This window comes from Engystomops pustulosus, chromosome 1 (assembly GCF_040894005.1).
Source record: "Engystomops pustulosus chromosome 1, aEngPut4.maternal, whole genome shotgun sequence".
NCBI classification, from domain to species: Eukaryota; Metazoa; Chordata; class Amphibia; order Anura; family Leptodactylidae; genus Engystomops; species Engystomops pustulosus.
The window spans coordinates 256,290,414-256,312,089 of NC_092411.1; the positions used below are offsets into that span (position 1 = coordinate 256,290,414).

A 21,676-nucleotide genomic window follows, 5' to 3' on the forward strand; every position below is an offset into this window, starting at 1 on the left:
TAATTGTTTGTACAATACATAAGTAATTGTTTGTTCTGCAAAAACCCACCAAAACCAACATGTATAATTAATTTCTAAAAATTGCTATTGGATGCAGTGACATGGCAATTCAGATTGGATTTGTGGATTTTTTCATTACTGAATAGTTAGTTACAAAACATATTTTATCATCCCTAGGTGATCTTTGACCTAGAATGGGGCGAGTCCACATGGAACCACACCAATATGTGTTTTTCAGAATCTTGGCACAACTTCCAATCTGAACCAGTAACAATCTAATTCCCATTTAGATGCCATTAGCAATGGATTTGATATCCTCTACAGCAGTGATGGCAAACCTTTTAGACCCTGTGTGCCCAAACTACAACCAAAACCCACTTATTTTTCACAAAGAGACAATGCAACAATTTAAGCAGTAACTTATTACTTCCTGCTCTGTCACATGTTTAAATTGTATAGGCACCTGAGGACACCAATACAGTAGAATGAAGGTGAAGAAGTTTCTGATTATCATTGTAGCTTTCTTCCAGGGTCCTGACCTGCCTGGAATTGCAAGAGGCCTTGAGTCCTGTCTTGTGAACTCTGCGCTGGGGTGATGCCGCAGGTGCCCATATAGAAGGCTATGAGTGCCACCTCTGCACCCGTGCCATAGGTTTGCCACCACTGCTCTATGATTTTGAGTCAAAGCTTCAGACTGACATCCATGTGATATCTGTGTTTCGGATAAATTTATAGGAGGGCAAGAAGAGTGTGATGGGGGGGGGGGGGGTCTGGCGGCTGAATGGGCAGTCGAGGGGCTGGTAATGCAATTATACGGAAAACCCAATTCAAAGCCAGACAGGACCTGCCGTAAAGCTGCCCCACTGGTGCAGTAAATCCACCCACTATAGGGTTTAGTAGGTGGTTTTGTTTCATAAATGAAGCAAAATAGAGCAACTATAAAAAGACTCACACCTGAATACACCCAAAGTCATTCATATGTACCCCAAGAATAACATTCCCATACAGATACCTTTAGAATCACTTTCTTCCTCATTTTCAAAATCCTTCTGAAGGAAAATATCCTTGATGGCGATAAGTTCTGCCTTTATGGCTTCCAGTGCCTCCTCCCCGAGGGATGATAAATGGGCTTGGACCTGCAGTGAATGTCATGAGTTTAGCAAACTCTACCGACTGAACTATGAGAAGTGATAATATTGTACATACAAGTGATATATAATATAGGATCTCCCCTGTATACTACCTTAGTCTCACTTTCATTGGAGAGTATCTCCAAAGCTTCCAGATGAGACAGTCCCTGGTACTCGTCAAATAACATGCCGTAGTGCGCCGTCCTCTCATCCGATACTTGTTCTGCCAGCCTCCGCTTCTCCTTCTCTTTGGCTTCGCGCAACATCTGTACATACAGAGAAAACTAAATATCTACCTCATACAATAATCTTCTGGTACTTTAGAAAGCTTTTGTTTTTGAAAGCTGTGATTTTTTTTTGGGGGGGGGGGTTGTACCATGCAGACCAAGATATACATATAAAGAAAAGGGCAAATATACTCAGTGTAAAGGTGTTCACACATCTTGATAAATCACACAGTGATGGCAAAGATATGAATAATCAACAATGTACAAGTTCGATATTCTGTAGAATAAAACAGTAATGAAATATGTATCACCTAATCAAGCTAATAATATCAGATCATGAACAATCATAACATAAGCATCAATGCACACTCTGCCTCAAGTCTTGTATTATAAAAACCATGACAGCTAATACATTACTGAGTAAAAATTGAGAGGGAGGATAACAGCCCCACGCATATCGCCTGTCAAGCGGGCAAAACCAAAACATTTCTACAATTTTCAGTTGACATAGAATTAAAGGGGTTGTTGGGGGATCTTCGATTGTTTTACTATGGACTCTAGGTGTGGTAAAAATAACTTATACTTAACTTTACCCTTAACACTGTCAGCCTCTTAGTATACAGAGTCTCAGTGGTAACACAACATACTCTGCTATAGCTTCAGTATGCGGCCTGTATGAGGCTGTAGCGGGTGCGCGCTGTTGATGTGACGTCACCGCTGAGCCTCTGTATACCAACAAAAGCTGACTGTGATGGACCACAGGTAAGGATTGAGGTACGTACTACTTCTTTATTAAAAAAAAACATATATGAACCCAGACAGCCCATTTAAGCAGGATTGTGTTTTGCGGGACAGCTGTATTTTCCAGTGGTGCCATCTTTGTTTATGTTGTAGATTCTGTTCCATTACTGCTCTAAATAAATAACACCATCACTATTCTCTGGTAGGGTTGCACAGAGTACGGTACGATATCTTGAGAAGTATTACAATACTCAATACTGATATGATATTTACAAGAAAAGAAGAAAGCATTATCTGAATGTTTAGGGTGCGTCACATGGGGCGTTTACATTGCATTTAGAAGCACAATGCAAAGTCTGGGGGCAGGGCTCGGTCTCATCGCATATGGGTTTCCATTGAAGCGATCAGTAACAATCAACCAGTGTTTTGCAAGGAGAACTTTAGTTTTATGACAGTTTCTTATCTGTGTTGTAAAGTTTGTCCTGGTAATGTTAATATAAATTTTTGGTGTCTGTTTAAAATAATCATTATGTATCTGTTACCAAAATTCTGAGGGCTATAACTTTACTACTTTTCTAGGCCTAATGACCTGTGTGTTTTTGCAGTTTACATGCAAGATCTTTTATACCTTCCTTTTAGGGGCATATATGACATTTTAATCACTTTGTATGTATTTTTTGAGCAAATAAAGTTAAAGTTGAGTTGAAAGATTTTGTTTTGAGAATCTCCATTTTTATTGAAATTTAAAAGGATGCAACTCTTATCACTAGATAACATGGGGTCCTGGATCTTTGAGTCCCCCTTTAAAACACTCATATGCAGTACAAAGACCCTTTCACTGACATAAGTCAGCAAAGCATCACCACATGTTTCCTGCAGCTCCATACGTCATTACCTGAGATAAAGATGCCGTCTTTTCCATAAGAGTCTTAGTTTTCTTAAATCCTGGGTCACTTTCGGCCAACACATTCATGGTCTTTTTCCCAATAAACTCCAAGGCATCAAGGCCGCCACTCAAGACGGATTTACCCTAGAAAGTTTGTGCACAGGTCAGTGTTAATTAAAAGACAATACAAAAAAATTACACAAATACCTTACATACTCGAGTATAAGCCGACCCAAGTATAAGCCGAAGCCCCTAATTTTACCACAAAAATCTGGGAAAACCTATTAACTCGAGTACAAGCGGGGGTTGGGAAATGCATTGGTCACAGCCTCCCCAGTATATAGCCTGCCCCATAGTATATAGCCAGCACATGCCCCCCAGTATATAGCCTGCCAGCCCATATCCCCCAGTATATAGCCAGCAGCAGGGGAAGCCAGTAAGGTGAGTTTTGATATATATTTTTTTTACTATAAGCCGCGTTTGGTTTTTCAACACATTTTTTTGTGCTGAAAAACTAGGCTTATACACAAGTATATATGGTTAATTGAACAATAAACAAAAAGAGTCTAATGATTGCAGAGAAATTCTATGCCAGGTTTTTAAAGTCAATAACTAGTATTATTGCTATATCGATCCTAGTTTACTTTTACCCTGAATGATTGATTATGAGTTGTTGCATTCAGCTACTATAGAATGCAACTCTATTGATGGTTTTACTGCTTAATTTAGTACAATATGTTAAATTAGTGATTTAAGCTCAGTTTACCATGAGTAGACAAAGTGTAGCAATCACTATTGGAATCCTGATACTTATACATTGAACTCACTAATAAAACAGCATGCTGTTAGCTCCCCCTAGAGGTGACAGTACTCAGACAGATTTTATGCTTTCAGTAAGCTACCTGGGATAATACAATTTTTTTCTTAGAATAGGCCATTAAAAATATTATATCGGTGCTGGTATAAATCTCCCTCTGCCCCAATTTGCTTTTGCAGGGTCATGGTAGTCACTGCTTAATTGTGGTAATTGTCAAAGACATTTTGCTGTGAAATCATGCTGATAAACCGCATCATGACCACACTGGCAGCAATGGATAGAACATCAATATCTATGTCCTGAACTGCAATACCAGGTAAGGCCACAAGTAAATGTACAGAGATGTTCCAACAAAGGCGATGGATCACTTGATTGAGCTCACCCACCAGGGATTATACTGAATCAAAGTGCAGAAACATATCCCACCCTCCTGCCTTTCACCAGATAGATGGAATATTATATATCCCTACTTTCAGGATACAACTTACTGTATTCTGTACAGCGTTAGTTAAAGCTGAAAACACTCCACGTCCTGCAGTCGGTGAAGTGGGTTCTGCTGGGCTGTCAGCCTTCTCTACTGATACTATAAATGAACAGAGGAGAAATATGAGTGCAATACAGGTAGGAATAATTACGGTATTATGCCTTCAAATATCCAAATATTACTTAATATTATTAGTTAGCGGCTGCAGCCTGTTATAGCACCCAGAAACTTGCTTGTGGTTTCATATTAAAGACAAGAATCTCAGCTTTCAGTAAAGATACTGGACTATACCTTTTCAATTGAGTAATTTGTAAAAACTTTGGTGACTGTCTCATTTATATCTCAATGGGACTTGCAGAAATTTAGATACTTCTTTCAGATGGGTTTCAGAAATTTGGCTACTCTGGACTTTATCACACAATAGCCGTCAAGAGGCAGCGTAGGAAAAGTGCAGCCAGCTGGAGGTGAGTGCCAGTGAACATAGGAAAATACAAACTTGTAATCATTCCCATAATACAATAAGGTGAATGTTACTTAAAGGGGTTTTCCACTTTAAGCACATTCTAGAAAATAACTAATATGGTTTGTGTAATAAAAAGTTATAAAATTTTCCAATATACTTTCTGTATTAATTCTTTACCATTTACAAGATCTCTGCTTGTTGTCATGCAGCAGAAAGCTACATTATTTAATTTCCTGTAGATAAACAACAGTCCATGTTCATGTGATGTCACACATGTGTAAGGCTCGTTATGACAAACAGTGTAATCAAAGCTGTGTGAGGCTAACAAGCTGTGAACCTGTGTGACATCATATGATCATGGACCGGTGTTTATTATTGAATTAATACAGAAAGTATCTATTGGAAAATTGAATAACTTTTCATTAGACAAACAATAGCAATTATTTGCTGTAATGTGCTTAAAGTGGTCAACCACTTTAAGTCAATTGCATGGTAATAGACAGTATGGCATACTTCTTTGCTTATTCCAGACAGCTGAGCAGTCTGCAGCACAGACAAGTCACATGTTGTTATTTGAAATGCATCCAAACCAAAGCCCAACCCCTGTGACTACACAGAGGATTCTCTCAGGAAGCCAGGTAAGTTATAACACACAATTATATTGTAATGCAAAAGCTTAGAGAAAGCAGAAAGGTATATTTGCAATCCAAGTGTAATGGGCTTCTACAACATGTCTTAAGGGAAAATGAGGTCCCTGGTGACAGGTTCCCTTTAAATGTAAAAGAGAATAAGTTCAAAATAAAGTTCCCAAACGTCTATTCTGACCTTTAATCAACAGAAAGAATATAAAAAATAAAAAATACAAAAGTAAAATACACCCCAAAATGTGTTGCCATCCCAGATCCCTAACGTCACCCTATACGGCAGCCAGTTACCTTATACTGAGCCTTATGAAATTAGTTATACAGTAATATGTATATTCACCTTCTTCTCCGGCTTCAGCTTCCCCTATCTCTGCACTTTCCTCGGACTCTGAAGTTCGGATTCTTAATGTGACGCCTGCCTTTTCTCTTACAGCAGATATCCCATGTCCTGGGGAGACAGAGACCACAGGTGTGAAAATCCACAGGGTGAAGACCCTTCCTGTGGCAGTAGTTGTGTGCCCTCTGTGACGCCATTGTTAAGAGTCTGCGCCCTTCTCCAAGTGTTGTACAGTCATTCTAGAACTGAACCTCTGTGGTGTCTAGGCAGTTTGTGGTTGGAGAGAAACAAAGTTTAACTTTTATCAGGCATTACTATACTGAGGCGTGTACTTACCTACAGAGGCGCTGGCTGACGACAGAAGAGACTTGCCCCATGTCCCCCAGGTGCTCCAAGTGCTTCCCTTAGCTGAAGCCTCTGAGTCCTTAAAGATAAATGGGACACCAGTAAAGAAAATTATTAACATAAAGTTTTTGATGCAGTGTACCAAATTTTACCCTATTAAACTCAGTTAGGGTATGAAATATCCTTTCTAAAATTCCCTCTTCATGTGAAATCTCACTTCTTTACCTATGAGAAAATTTCCTCCAAAGTTATAGGAAAATGAGCAGAGAAGCGTCATATTTTGCCTGAGATGAGTCAAGTTAGAGGCTGTAGGGGTAGTATCACTTGAGATGCCCCTATCTCCTCTTCTATATTTCCTAGAAACGTGTTTTTGGTTTCATGTTAAAGACATGAATCTTGTCTTTTTAGAATACTGGACTATCCCTTTAAATGTAGATTTGCAATTGAGTAATTTGTTGTAAAATTGTCCCAATCATCTCAATGGTAAGTACAACCCATGTATTGCCGAAATCTCTCCAGAAAATCTACACTAAAGATATGACACAAGTTGGATAAAGGTTTGCCGGAGTGCTACATACTAGATCAGGCTTGGGGTCAGGCGCTGCCTCTAAGTTCACGGTGTCGCAGCATTCCTCGTGGCGCTCCTCGTGACATACATGTTCTATGTCCTGGGTTGGTGCAGCCTCTGGGATTTTGGGGGTCTCTGCACTTTGAGGGATTTCCTCTGGTATAGACTCCTCATTACTGCTCAGTCCAAGGTTTGCAATATTCTCTATCTCAGAAGTCCCAGTGATCTCCTCATCTGTTTTACCGTCTTCACTCGACATTTTGACTGCTGCGAAGAGAAAAATAACTAAATCATGACTATTGAAACACTGAATGATGTCTTTCTTTGGATTGTCATGTCATGGCACAAGTAATTACACAATAAATCAGAATTTCCTGGAGGGTTCCTTTCACACAGACACAAAGGTCCAGTGATGCTTCTAGTCACATGATACGGACCGCAGTCAGATCCGGATTTGTGTACATAAAGCTGGCGTTATCCAGGGTTTAGACATACAGTGTACACAGCCAGAAGTATACAACCCCTTTAAGACCTTGGTCAGTTATTTCCAGCTAAAAATTCTCCTCAGGTAAAATATCCTTTGCCATATTGAGTGCTTGCCCCTTGACTACCATTGATTCCACACGTTGCTATAACAACACATTGGGGGAGATCTATCCGGACTTGTATACCGCTATTTTGGTGTACAAGCCCAGAAATAATCACAATTACTTGCGAACCGCCACTATTTGAGATTATTTCCCGCTTTACGCTACCACCACCATGCCAAGCGGGCGCAGGGGGGGCGCACTCACTACAGACTGTGAATGTTCAGGACTGAAAGTTCAAAGGTTATAGCACAGTTCTACTCCAGATAGGGCCCGACAGCAAAATTTAGTTGCAAATTTGTCTGTGCATCTCCATTGTGTGGACAATCCTGATCTTGTGCGACACTGTTATGGCTACTGATTCCCACCTTGCTCCAGCACTTCAAGTTTTTATGTGCGATTTGCACATTGTAATGAATGATGAGGAAAATCCCCATATACTGCCATACTGTAGTGTAGTATGACAGTATATGCTAGGATCAGACAACCTTGGGTTAAAGTGCACCATAGGGTCTGAAAAAAAGCAAAAAGCAAATAAAAAAAAAAAGTAAAAAAAAAAAAAGATATAAAAAAACACCTAAAAATTCAAATCAAATTCAATTCAACTGACATCAATATAAATGAACTGTAAAAATCATAAACAAGTTAGGTATTGCCGCGTCCCAAAATGTCCGATCTATCAACATTTGTTCACTGCGTTTAACCACGTAACGGAAAATAGCGCCCAAAGTCGAAAATACCACTTAAAGGTCAAAAGACCATACAGTGCTAAAAACGTCATTTGGGGCGCACAGCAAAAGACGTAAAATCCAAGCCCACGAGAATACGGAGCAAATGTGAATTTTCACTGCATTTAGAATTTTCTTCCCACTTCCGAGTACACTGCACGGAATACTAAATGAAGTGCAGTTTGTTACGCAGAAAACAAGCCCTCACAAAACTTTTTACATGGAAAAATAAAAAAAGTTATAGATTTTGGAAAGTGGAGAGTAAAAAATGCAAAAACCCATGGCGAGAATGGGTTAAAAACAAGGGCAGAAGAAGCTAAAAGAAGAGCAGATCATGCCAGAGGGGGTACACACCAGTATATCAGTGTGCTTGGTTTACAATCCTTCATCCTGGTGGTACATGTATGTTAAAGTTCTGGAGTGACGTGGAAATCGGGAGCCAAAGCAAAGTAAGTATGTAAGGATTCACCTCCATCTGGCATCTACTGAATTGAGGAAAGCTGTGAGATTCCTGCAGCAAAGTTGCATGAAGCTCGTCCTGTGAGCTCCCAAAAACTTCCTGCTGAGGCCCAAAATCGGACCCAAGCCCCTATCCCCATATGCTTAGAAAACCTCTTTAACTATGTGACCCCACTGTGTATGGGACTAATTGTAGCCCCTATGCCTCGACCAATACTCAGAGGAGACCTAGTAATTACTTCATGTCCAATAATTCACATAATTGCATCACACCCAGTACAGTATGTGCGTTACCTATCACATTACGCTATGCTGTTATCAATATTCTGCAGATGTCCTGTATACCTCGTACACGCGCAGTCATATTTGCTCTATCCCTTGGTTATGGCAAACATCTGCAACATCCCCCACCGGGGCCTAGCCCTTGAGGTGAGGCCTGGAGTCAGCCGGGGCCCGCTGTACCGGAGTGGCTGACGGTTGCGGCCTAAGCACGCTATTGTCACGGTGCTTGGTACGGGGGAACCGGAGGGCTGTCCTACAGCCTGGCAGGTCTCCAGCAGGGTGGTGTTGGCAAGAAATGATGAGGGAGAGGCTGCTATAGCGGATCTCCCTGGGGCAACCCCTTAATGTCCCGAGTGTGAGTCTCTGGGTGATGGACAGGGTGCCGGTGATGAAGGCAGCCGTATTAGCAGGGACCAGACGGAGACAGAAGTTGAAGAAAACAACTTACAGTTCTTTATTTGAACCGGCAGGAACCGCAGCAACGTGCCTTTAACAGGTAGATGGAGTGCTGAGATGTGAGTTGGAGGGAGCCTCAGGAGATAGTTCACCAGCCTGGATGTATAGGGCAGGCTGGGAGGCAGCTGTGTCCTGGTAGGAAGCTTCAGCTTGTCCTGTAGGGCTTCAGGTATCACCTTTAAAGGTAAGATGATACCCCTTTTCCTCACTACACTAACTCTAATCTAATGCTCCACTCTTCAGAGGCAGGGGCTAGGCTCTTCCTGCTCTGGTATGGGCTAGACAGAGATTGCTCACTCACTCACTGATCTCTAGGATTCCTTACTAGAATAATCATCCAGAACATTCCTGGCCAGAGGTTTTATTACCTCCCTTTGGTCAGGTGGTGGCTGCTCCTCCAATCACATCTCAGCTCACAAAGCACAGGATGTAACACATATCATTGGATACTGGACTTGTACATCATATACAGATTTAACTTCTGCCTAGCCAGGCAGGATTAACCACTGCAATGTCCCCTGTGTGATGTGGTGACATGTTATGGGGCTTATTCGCAAACTCTCCCTCGCCATTGCATCGGCGAGGGTGTTGCATACCCCGGGGGCAATTGAAAGAGCCGCCCTCGGCTCGACTACAGATGGTTTGGGGCACAGAGGGGGCTAAGGGCACTTCTGGGAAGTGCAGGCTATGTGAGGTGTAGGGACAAACCGCCCATGGTCCTGGAGACAGGCACCTGGGTTGGTGTTGGACTAAGACAAAACATGTAGCTGTATGACAGTTGGTCGCTGACGCCATTAAACCGAACTGTACAGTAGGAAAGGTGTGGTGTCATGTCCTGTAATCCACTCCTTGCACCAAGGCCTGTATATTTGTTGTATCAACGCTTCTTCCCTGGCGGCAATTATATAGTGTGTGTATATGCATTATATTGGCATATGTGACACGAGTACCTCCTGACTGGCATCCTTACCCAGGTATGGGTGGCATCCAGGTGCTATCTTTGTAACACCCCCAGTCCCCGTAGGACCCGCAGTTTACGGACTACCCCCACGTGCAAACCTCAGTTTGAGGGATCAGGTAGCGGTCAGTGTTTTACATAAAGACGGTCCGACACAGCCACACTACAACCTGAAAAGCCTATGAAAGGGTTAATGCAGACTACTGGCATATATGACAGTGTGCAAACAGGTGATAAATTCACATTGGCTTAGGAGCCTAATGGGTACACATCTTGAACGTTACAAACGTTACAGAGGTAGATAGGCTACTCAGGGTAGCAAGATCAAATGTCTCTTTTCCTGCAAAGGAAAGGCATAAAAAAGTGCAAACAGAATGTCCGTACCTAAAAAGGAAGGCATTAAGTGCAAAATAATAGTCAATAGCGATAGCAACTTTTCCCTGGAGTATCTGGCAAAAGTCTCTCAGAAGGTCTCTAGTAACAAAGTCCATCTTCTGGGTACAGCCCTTGAGGTGGGGAAAAGTGCACTGAGATGCAAAGGGTCTCCTCTGGTGTAGAGGGACAGAGTCCTTTGAAGAAATCTCTGCTGTGGCAGAGGAAGGGGTGCTATCATAGCACAGGACAATAGGCAGTTCAAGGTATGTCTCTTGACTGAGATAAATATACATATGTACAATAAGCACAGTACCTGAAGTGGGCTACAGCCCTTCAGGGGTTAATCTTGCTGCTCAAGAGCAATGGCTGCAGGCATGGGAGCAGGACCTGCAGCAGGGACATCATCAGCCTGGGTGAAGAAAGCAGTGTTGAGATCTGTCACCTGAAGACATCTGGTGGTAGACACTGGAACTGCTGACATGGAACACCCAGAAGCTGGAGCTGGAACAGCAGAGAGGTCATCTGCGGCGGCAGGCATCTCAGCAAAGGAAGGAGACAGGCACTTCTCTGGCTGACCTTCTGTAGCTGGGGGCGCTGTGGAGCGCATGATGATGACCGCAGGAGCTGTAACTTCTTCACTGCTGACAGCTGAAGGATTGTTGTTCCTGGACTGACCTGTAGCTCTTGGGGGCGCTGTTGCGCTGGCGGTGGTAACCTCTGTAGCTGGCAGGGCGTTCTCACCGGACAGCCTGGGCCTCTTAGCAGGGGGTCCTGGATACTCCGCAGGACGATCAGCAGCATTAGATAAGGGGTCAGGCCCCTTTAAGAGAGTCCCTTTTGTAGCCGGGCCTCCTATGGGGAGATGTTGACCCTCTGCAGAGAGGCCGGACTGTACCCCAGCCGGGGCTAAGGGAGATATAGTCACAGTCACTGTGATATAGGCCCTGGGGGCCATGGTACTCACATCCGCGGTGGTCCTCTGGAGGTCCGGAATCGGAGGAGGCAGCCGCTGTGGAGAATCCGCCATTGAAGACTGCGTACGGGAGACAGCAGTAAGCGGTGCAGCAGATGAAGGTGCCCGAGGCTCGTGGGCAGACCATACGACACTTGGTTCTTCATCTCGGAGGCTGTGCGGCATGTCGGCAGGACAAAAGACAGCACGTGGAGAAATCCAAGATGGCCGATTAACCTCTCTGATGCTGGATGGCGGCTGCGCTGACTCTGAGGTACCTCGTGGGCTCTCACTGGCGTTGCAGCGCGGGAGAGTTTCGCGCCAGAGGGCGGAGCTTGAGTCTTTCCCGCCAGGAGTTGTGGCGGGCTGGATTTTCTGCTGCGCCACAGCGCTCTGAGGCAGGATTCGCGCCATACGCGCAGGGGGCGGAGCTTAGCGATGTCTCTGGGTTTCCCGCCAGTGAAAGTTTTGGCGGGCTGGAATTACTTGCTGCGCCACAGTTTCTGAGGTAAAATCTTCAGGCACGGCAGCGCCGGATGTAGCAGAGCTGGTACAGTTCTTGCAAGGATTAACCTCTTGAGTGCTGGAGCAGCGCTCGACAGCACGTGGCAGCAGTATAACACAGTTCAATCCAGAAACACACAATTACTTGGGGCCTAAACCCGGATGGCAGCAGGGTTAGGCAGCACAGTCTTTTTAATAAAGGAAAGTCTTTAATGCCGTAATAAGGCACAGAAGTATCAATCCTGTTCGTGACGCCACTTGCAACATCCCCCACTGGGGCCTAGCCCTTGAGGTGAGGCCTGGAGTCAGCCGGGGCCCGCTGTACCGGAGTGGCTGACGGTTGCGGCCTAAGCACGCTATTGTCACGGTGCTTGGTACGGGGGAACCGGAGGGCTGTCCTACAGCCTGGCAGGTCTCCAGCAGGGTGGTGTTGGCAAGAAATGATGAGGGAGCGGCTGCTATAGCGGATCTCCCTGGGGCAACCCCTTAATGTCCCGAGTGTGAGTCTCTGGGTGATGGACAGGGTGCCGGTGATGAAGGCAGCCGTATTAGCAGGGACCAGACGGAGACAGAAGTTGAAGAAAACAACTTACAGTTCTTTATTTGAACCGGCAGGAACCGCAGCAACGTGCCTTTAACAGGTAGATGGAGTGCTGAGATGTGAGTTGGAGGGAGCCTCAGGAGATAGTTCACCAGCCTGGATGTATAGGGCAGGCTGGGAGGCAGCTGTGTCCTGGTAGGAAGCTTCAGCTTGTCCTGTAGGGCTTCAGGTATCACCTTTAAAGGTAAGATGATACCCCTTTTCCTCACTACACTAACTCTAATCTAATGCTCCACTCTTCAGAGGCAGGGGCTAGGCTCTTCCTGCTCTGGTATGGGCTAGACAGAGATTGCTCACTCACTCACTGATCTCTAGGATTCCTTACTAGAATAATCATCCAGAACATTCCTGGCCAGAGGTTTTATTACCTCCCTTTGGTCAGGTGGTGGCTGCTCCTCCAATCACATCTCAGCTCACAAAGCACAGGATGTAACACATATCATTGGATACTGGACTTGTACATCATATACAGATTTAACTTCTGCCTAGCCAGGCAGGATTAACCACTGCAATGTCCCCTGTGTGATGTGGTGACATGTTATGGGGCTTATTCGCAAACTCTCCCTCGCCATTGCATCGGCGAGGGTGTTGCACATCTCCCTCTGGTTGACTGAACAATAATACAATCCCCTCACCCATAAAGGTGTAAATATACATAAAGCATCATAGTAAGTGTAAACCACACACATCACAGGATATAATGTGGGTTTATTCTGATCAGCAAACAATAGTGTTGTGTACGCAGTGTGTGGCGAGCGCTGACCCGTGCCGTCTAACACACGGAAATGAAGTTTCCATTCCCTGGGTCAGTGCACAAGACAATATTCATGGAAATACTAAATATTAAAAAAATGCTCTTGAATAAATATCCAGATGTAGCTGATGTCCTTGTTGTCTGTCTGGTGTTGGCTTATGGCTCATCGTGGGGTTAGATAGGGAATTTGTGCAGTCCTATGTAAACGCAGAACAAGTTGTAGCAGATGACGAACTGAGCTCTGCTACATCTGTATACAGGCGGTCCCCTACTTAAGGACACTCGACTTACATACGACCCCTAGTAACAAACGGACTGGATGTTGGTAATTTATTGTACTTTAGCCTTAGGCTACAATGAACAGCTGTAACAGTTATCACAGGATTTATTGTTAATCCTGATTCTTATGACAACCCAACATTTTTAAAAACCAATTGTCTCAGAGACCAAAAAAAGTTCTGTCTGGGATTACAATGATAAAATATACAGTTCCGACTTACATACAAATTCAACTTAAGAACAAACCTACAGACCCTATCTTGTATGTAACCCGGGGACTGCCTGTACACATAACCATCGCATGTAATGTGCACATCATATGACAGTCTGAAATCTCCAAATGAACTCATGTACATGATGCTCAGAGCCAGAACAGTCACCATCTATCAGTCTGGACACAAAAAACTTTACACAACTTCAAAAACTTCTCAAGTAACTCATTTTCCCTTTTTTTTAACCATAATCCTCTATATTAGTGATAGTCATAGAAGCGTAACCCTACAGTCACCTACCTCTCTACAGCCAGATGTGATCACCAGCAGCTACACACTGCCACGCTGTAGCCTCTCCGCTTAACCCCGACCATGCTGGACACAAATAGCTGACATAGGAGGTCAGGGCAAATCTAAGCCTTCATGCTCCAGTATTTGTTACACACTCTCTGTAGCATCCACAAGGTCTATTCTCTAATTGTGGGAAGGGTTAAACCACTGCCTTGTACGATGCTTCAATCTTGTCCAGAGGGTATAGGGTTAAGGTGCAACTTCTCCACCCTTGTGTCTACAATTGTGACTGATAAAGTTGTTGAAAAAAAAAAAGAGTCTGGACAGACACTAGAGGGAAAAGTTGATTGAGAATCCTGTCTGCAGTTATGTCCTCGCCCATCCTGCGCTTTCTATCCTGGACTCCGGCAGGGCATGCTGTCACTTGTGGTTCCCCCCATAGAAACACGTGACCTATGATTGGATTTATCTCATTATTTCTATTCCATATTTATAGACGAGTCATTCATTCCCTGCATAGGGGAACAGAATGACTATTGTATAATATTTACAAATGTGATTTTATTTATAAAATTGCAAAAAAAAACCTGAATGCAAAAAAAATAAATAAATAAAAAGAGACATTTTTAGAATTTTTTTTTTGCTGAAATAAATCATGGGGGCCTGAAAATGCATGGAGATATGAAGCTCTCTGCCGGATCGTATAGCCTTTCCCCAGTCTGAATGAAACATTCACTCTCCATTAGATGCGCACGACGGAAAAACGCACGTGTGGCATCCGTTTTTTTTGTATTGTCGGCACATGGCGGCATTAAATGCGATACTTTTTAATGGATCATTGCTCGCGCCCATTATGAGTGTCCACAAAAAGAAAAATAAGTAGAGCATGTTCTAGTCAGAACCGATCTTCATGGATCACGCATGGACTATAGTTCATGAAGATCTGTAAAAAACGGATTCCAGATTGAAGCAAACGTCAGACTGCGCACATTGCGTAGTGTCATGTGGAAAATCAGTAAATCTGTATCCAATAGGCATGTATCTATTTAGTGTTGTGTTTTTAATGCAGATTTTCCGCACTTGCTTTTCCTTCCTTTTTTCTCATCCCTTTACGCTGAGTGAACTCTGCATGAAAACCGCACGCTAATGCGCATTTAATACACATTTTCACTCATCCATAGATCTCAATATAAAGAAGAAAAAAACACAAGCGAAAATCTGTGAGGACGCACAAGAAAAGTGACACGGTCATTATTTTATTTTCCGCACTGAGCAACAATTTCCGCGTGAAATTTGAAAGCTTTGTCTACAGGACGTTGTCCAAATCGAATTCACTTTGATGCTACTGAATTATGCTGCGGATTTTCCGCACCAAAATCTTCGTGTAAAAAAACGTGTGCAGATAGTGAACATAGCAGTCTATTTTTATTTATTAGGGGAACCCCAACAATCAGAAAGTTATGTGTATCCTGTAGGAATAAGTTAAAGTTACTGGAATCTCTCTCTAATCTATTATTAATAATAATGAATTAATAATAATGAATCTATAATTATACAATTTAAGAAATAAGTGTCAGGAGGGCGGTCCCATTCCCAGCAAGTGCTATCTTCCATTAAATAGAGACATGTTCATCTGAGCAACACAAGTGACTGGGAGCAGTAGTGGATTATATTGTAGGCGGTTTGGGTAGCCATGGGCTCATGGCCACTCAAACCACCCACCAAATTTTATACTGAGAAGGGCCTTCACCCATGAAATCCTTGCACATCTGTTCCTGCTTTCAAAAAACATGTACACAAGAGCGATTTAGGACCTTTTAAGGTCCACCAAAGGTCCTAAAAATACAAAAAGAAAGCAGATTCTGGTTCCATATGTAGGAAGTGACTCCAGACTTGTAGGGGCTATAATATCCATACAGCCCGGGGTCCATGGTGTTCATAATCTGCCCCTAACTGTGAGTCATTAGAGGGCCACAACCATCCCTATAATATAAGTGGTGTCGATATGTGCATGTCCTCCAGTATTATAATTGTATCCTGAGCCCACTCCTCATGAGTGTGTATATACAGGCGGTCCCCTACTTAAGAACACTCGACTTACATACGACCCCTAGTTACAAACGGACCTGTGGATATTGGTAATTTATTGTACTTTAGTCCTAGGCTACAATAATCAGCTGTAACAGTTATCACAGGTGTCTGTAATGAAGCTTTAGTGTTAACCCCTTAACGCTCTGCGCCGTAGCTCTACGGCGCAGAGGTATAAGGGATGTATGAAGAGGGCTCACGGGCTGAGTCCTCTTCATACAAAGGTGGGGGTTTTTGCATTTTGCACAAAACCCCCACCGCTAATAACCGCGGTCGGTGCTTGCACCGATCGCGGCTATTAACCCCCTAAACGCCGCCGGCAAAGTCGCCGGCGGCGTTTAAAAGACGGCGGCGCGTGGGCGCCGCCATCTTTTTTTCGATCGCCACGCCCCCGAACGTCATCGGGGGGCGGCGATCAGTTGCTATGGTAGCCTCGTGTCTTCTTTTGACACGAGGCTATCTGGCAGCTGCATATTCGTTACAATGAGCCAGTGGCTCATTGTAATGAATGTGCTGCAAAAATGCCATATATTGCAATACAGAAGTATTGCAGTATATGGTAGCAGCGATCTGACTATCTAGGGTTAATGTACCCTAGATGGTCTAAAAGATAGTGAAAAAAAAAAGAAAAAAAAAAGTTTAAAAAATAAAAAAAATTAATAAAATATTAAAAGTTCAAATCACCCCCCTTTCCCTAGAACGGATATAAAACATAACAAACAGTAAAAATCACAGACATATTAGGTATCGCCGCGTCCCAAAATGCCCGATCTATCAAAATATAAAAACGGTTACGGCCGGCGGTGACCTCCGAGGCGGGAAATGGCGCCCAAATGTCCGAAATGCGACTTTTACACCTTTTTACATAACATAAAAAATGAAATAAAAAATGATCAAAATGTCGCACAGACCTCAAAATGGTAGCAATGAAAACGTCGCCTCATTTCGCAAAAAATGACCCCTCACACATCTCTGTGCGCCAAAGTATGAAAAAGTTATTAGCGTCAGAAGATGGCAAAAAATTTTTTTTCTTTTTTGTACACATTCGTTTAATTTTTGAAAATGTATTAAAACACAATAAAACCTGTATAAATTTGGTATCACCGCGATCGCACCGAACCAAAGAATAAAGTAGGCGTGTTATTTGGAGCGAAGAGTGAAAGTCGTAAAAACTGAGCCCACAAGAACGTGACGCACGTGCGTTTTTTTTTCAATTTTTCCACATTTGGAATTTTTTTTCAGCTTTGCAGTACATGGCATGTTAAAATAAATATCATTACGGGAAAGTAAAATTTGTTACGCACAAAATAAGCCCTCACACAGGTCTGTACACGGAAAAATGAAAAAGTTATGGATTTTTGAAGTTGGAGAGCGAGAAATGAGGCGAAAAACCCTCCGTCCTTAAGGGGTTAATATTCATTCTTATGACAACCCAACATTTTTAAAATTCAATTGTCGCAGAGACCAAAAAAGTTCTGGCTGTGGTTACAATGATAAAATATACAGTTCCCGACTTACATACAAATTCAACTTAAGAACAAACCTACAAACCCTATCTTGTATGTAACCCGGGGACTGCCTGATAGACACTCATATACTCATATGGTATTGCCTGAGGCTCAGAACAGAGTGTTAATACAGTTTATAACACAACAGCGCCATCTGCCGGTTGGATTAATTAGTGAACAGCAGCCACATCCGATTTAAAATCAAATCGAACGACAAATTACAATAAATCCCAACTCCTCTAAACAATATTTTTAAGCAAAATCTGCTTCACCCCAAGTACAATCTATAAAACAGAACACGAACAGAAGGATTCAGTGGTGTGTATAAAACACCTGTAGCCGCTATCACTCATGTGTGTGATATTTGCACGGTTCCGCACTCATGCCGCTCCATGTAGACGGAGGTAAAGGTAGCAGCAGGCTGGGGAGAAGTAACGGGGACTGAGGGCTACTTACCGCTCGGCTCGTCCTCCGGGCAGGGATGTGCTGCTCCTCCCTCACTGCCACGTACACGGCCTGACAGCCGGGACACAGGCAGCACCGGGCACTGCGGGTGTATACATGAATACTGCAGCACAGGGGTCACTGCCTGCACCCGGGGCTTCCCCTATATACTCCTCTATGTATATTTTATATAGATTACCGTAGTTTGTTTAGCAGAACGCTATAAGTTTTGTGTGCAGCAGGGGGCGCTCCCGTGCACTTATCTCTGCTAAAGGAAGAATGCAGTAAGCACAGTGTCCAGCAGGGACCGCTGCAGTGCACTTATCTCTGCTACAGGAAGGATGCAGTAAGCACAGTGTCCAGCAGGGGCCGCTGCAGTGCACTTATCTCTGCTAAAGGAAGGATGCAGTAAGCACAGTGTCCAGCAGGGGCCGCTGCAGTGCACTTATCTCTGCTACAGGAAGGGTGCAGTAAGCGCAGTGTCCAGCAGAGGGCACCTAAAGTTTCCTCATTACTGGGTTATTACATTATTTCTATGCAGATGTTATTATATTGGATCAGATTTATTAATCCTAAAATGGAGACAATGAAAGCCAAGAGTAGTCGGTTCTAAAATTAAGACAAGTTTACAAAAATGTATTAAAAATAGCCATGAAGTTTGCACCAACTCTTTGGCACATAAAGTCAATCTCATTGTGCTGGATGCATACAAAATAAAAACTATAAATCTGTAACAAATGCAGAGAAAATCATGTAAATGAACCTGATTTGTGATGCATTCAGTGAATCTCCCCTACTGTACAATGTCCTCCAATGTAACTTAGCCCAGGAGAGGGTGCTACTGTAGTTGTGTCCAGAATGGAGGGTAATTATTTCCTGCACTCTAGAAGGTTCAGTAGTTAAAGGGGTATTCCGGGAATATGAACATCTGACACAAAAACCCATGATGATATAAATAAATGAATACAACAATACTCAATGTCATTTGTCACAAAACGGAGCTAAAATAATTTGATTTTATGATTTACTAAATTTATGGCCTCTCTAAAGTAGGTGGAGTTATCACTAAGATGGCTGCCACTGGAAACTACAAGTCCCATGATCCTTTAGTTCTCAGTAACTCCTCCTCCGTCTTATGCTCTGCTCCCAGTGATGATATAACAGGTTTTCTTGCTCTGTTACCATAGTAATGATGTGTAACTGCCATCACCAGAACACCGGCCATACTGGATGCACTGCAACCAACCGACTACAGCCAAACTAGTGGTGATCACATGACCCTGCCCAGGCAGGTGCAGGACATGTGATGTGGACATGTGACCAGCGGCCATCTTCTTCCTGCAACGGACTGCGAGGAGGAAATTAACGGACTGATTAAAGGGCTGGTAGCATTTTAATTCTTCATTACAGTCTATGTCACCAGCATTTTCTGCTAAGGGGAGCAAAATTTTAAATAACAACTAATTACACATTAGCTTATATTTTGAGTGCCCACTTGTATATGAATTATGCTTATTCCTGGAATACCCCTTTAATTAGTTTATTAAACATTGAACTTACCATGTGGGCAGACCATACAGCAAAATCACAATGCAAAGTGATTTTTTCATAGCTGTCATTGGGTCACGTAGAAGCTGTATTATTTCTTTGCACAGAGCTCCCCCTAGTGGTGGCAGCTGTATATGGGAGATTTATCAATATATTTATAAAGTTTTCTGGCAGAAAACAATAAAAACTATGATGTGGAAGAATGAGTTTATGTTAACAATGCTGTTGAGTAAGGTGCAGTTTTATGGTTTTTATATAATAAAATCTCACATGTGGTAGAGGGGAAATGATTGGGGTCTCGCTGCCACTATAAAGCCATATGTGTCTATGACTCACAATTAGGCCTCTGCCGCCGCTGCGTGTAATAGGTGCCGACAGACGAAACTTGATGACATTATCTTATTAAGCCTGCCAACTACAGAGAGGCTCAAATAGGGAGCAGGACTGCTGTGGCGGAACAAGGAGAGGTAAGTGTCTGATTTTTCTTTTTACAGCAACAAGCAAAGGGGGAGGGGTATAGAAAGGGAAGGTATTATAAATGTGGGGAGGAGGGCTAACTATAATTGGTGGACTATAAAAAGGCTAGCTATACGTGAGGGGCCAACGTAGAAGAGGGTATAGCCCCTCCCCACATATGTCCTTTTTCCATATTAGATTTACATTTTTCACTCCCCACCTTCAAGAATAACTTTTTTTTTCTGTGTACAGAGCTGTATGAGGACTTGTTTTGTGCCTAGCAATATCTACTTTCTGATGTCAGTAATTAACATTTCATAAAATGTACTGGAAAGCTGGAAAAAAATTCCAAATGCTGTAAATTGATGTCAAAATGACAAAAGGTTGTACTGTCCACAAAATGCTAGCAATGGAAACGTCAACTTGTCACACAAAAATGAGACCTCACACAGCTCCGTATCCCGTAATATCAAAAAGTTCTGAGCGCCAAAACATGGCACAATTTTTTTTTTGTACAGATGGTTTAAATTTTAAAAAAAAATGTATTACAACACAAAAAAAACTATACAAATTTGGTATCCCTGTGATTGTACCGACCCAAAGAATAAAGGAGATGTGTACATTGGAGTGCACAGTAAAAGTTGTAAAACCTGAGCCCACAAGAAAATGTTCACATGCGTTTTTTCACCAATTTTACTGCATTTGGAACTTCTTTCCCACTTCCCAGTACACGGCATGGAATAATGAATACGGTAACTATGAAGTACAATGCCCACTATATTCTGACGCTAATAACTGTTTCTTATGCAGTGACATGATTAGGCTATGATGGGTCCGCCAGGTATCATCAAGGTGTCACCACGTGTCACTGCTCTCCGGAAGGGATGGTAAAGCCTAGTGGGAAACAAGTCCAGCGAGTCAGGGTCTGCAGTGAACAGTTTCCTTCTTTACTGGAGAAATTCAGGTGCAAAGCAATACCAGCAAATCACAGGGCTGACTTCTCCAATCTCCTTCCTGGGAGAAGAAGGAAAGTCCTGTGCTGTCCCTCTTTTTCTCAGAAGGTACTATGGTCACAGGCTAGGAGCCCAGGGTCTATGGCAGAGTATCCCCGTCTCAGCTTCTTCTTCTGGTTGCTCAGGTAGACTGGCAGTCTTCTCCTCCAAGCTATGTTCCTGTCAGGATTCGTGATGCGTGGATCCACTGGACCACCGCGGGAGATGGTACTAGCAGACACCTGGGACCGGAGTCTAAGTGGCACCTGGTCTTCACCAGAGCCCGCCGCAAAGCGGGATGGACTTGCTGTGGCGGGGTACCACCTGTTCGTTCCACAGGTGCGACTTGTCCGCGGTGGCAGCCGAGGTCGAGGTACCTTAACGGAAGACAGTCTTGAGGTCGGGTCCAGGCACAGGGTCAGAGCAGGCGGCAGAGATGCAAGGTCAAGTCCAATCTGGGGTCAGCAACAGGAGGTCCAGGCAGATGGGAACGGGAACACAGGCACACAGGACACAGGAACACAGCAACTCAGGAACACAGCAACGCAGGAACACAGAAA

The 21,676-nt window shown here is 43.3% G+C and overlaps 1 protein-coding gene across 3 annotated transcripts in view; it reads right to left on the reverse strand.

The window, feature by feature from the left end:
* The window catches only part of LOC140077990 (uncharacterized), a 60,420-nt gene that overhangs the window by 6,617 nt on the left and 32,127 nt on the right, over positions 1–21,676 (reverse strand). For all 3 annotated transcript variants that reach the window (XM_072125721.1, XM_072125700.1, XM_072125712.1), the window contains 7 exons: positions 6,653–6,909; positions 6,066–6,153; positions 5,733–5,840; positions 4,290–4,384; positions 2,994–3,128; positions 1,244–1,396; positions 1,013–1,136 (listed from right to left, as the gene is read on the reverse strand). In XM_072125721.1, coding sequence (XP_071981822.1) covers positions 1,013–1,136; positions 1,244–1,396; positions 2,994–3,128; positions 4,290–4,384; positions 5,733–5,840; positions 6,066–6,153; positions 6,653–6,909 — 960 coding nt within the window. The remainder of the gene's footprint in view (positions 1–1,012; positions 1,137–1,243; positions 1,397–2,993; positions 3,129–4,289; positions 4,385–5,732; positions 5,841–6,065; positions 6,154–6,652; positions 6,910–21,676) is intronic.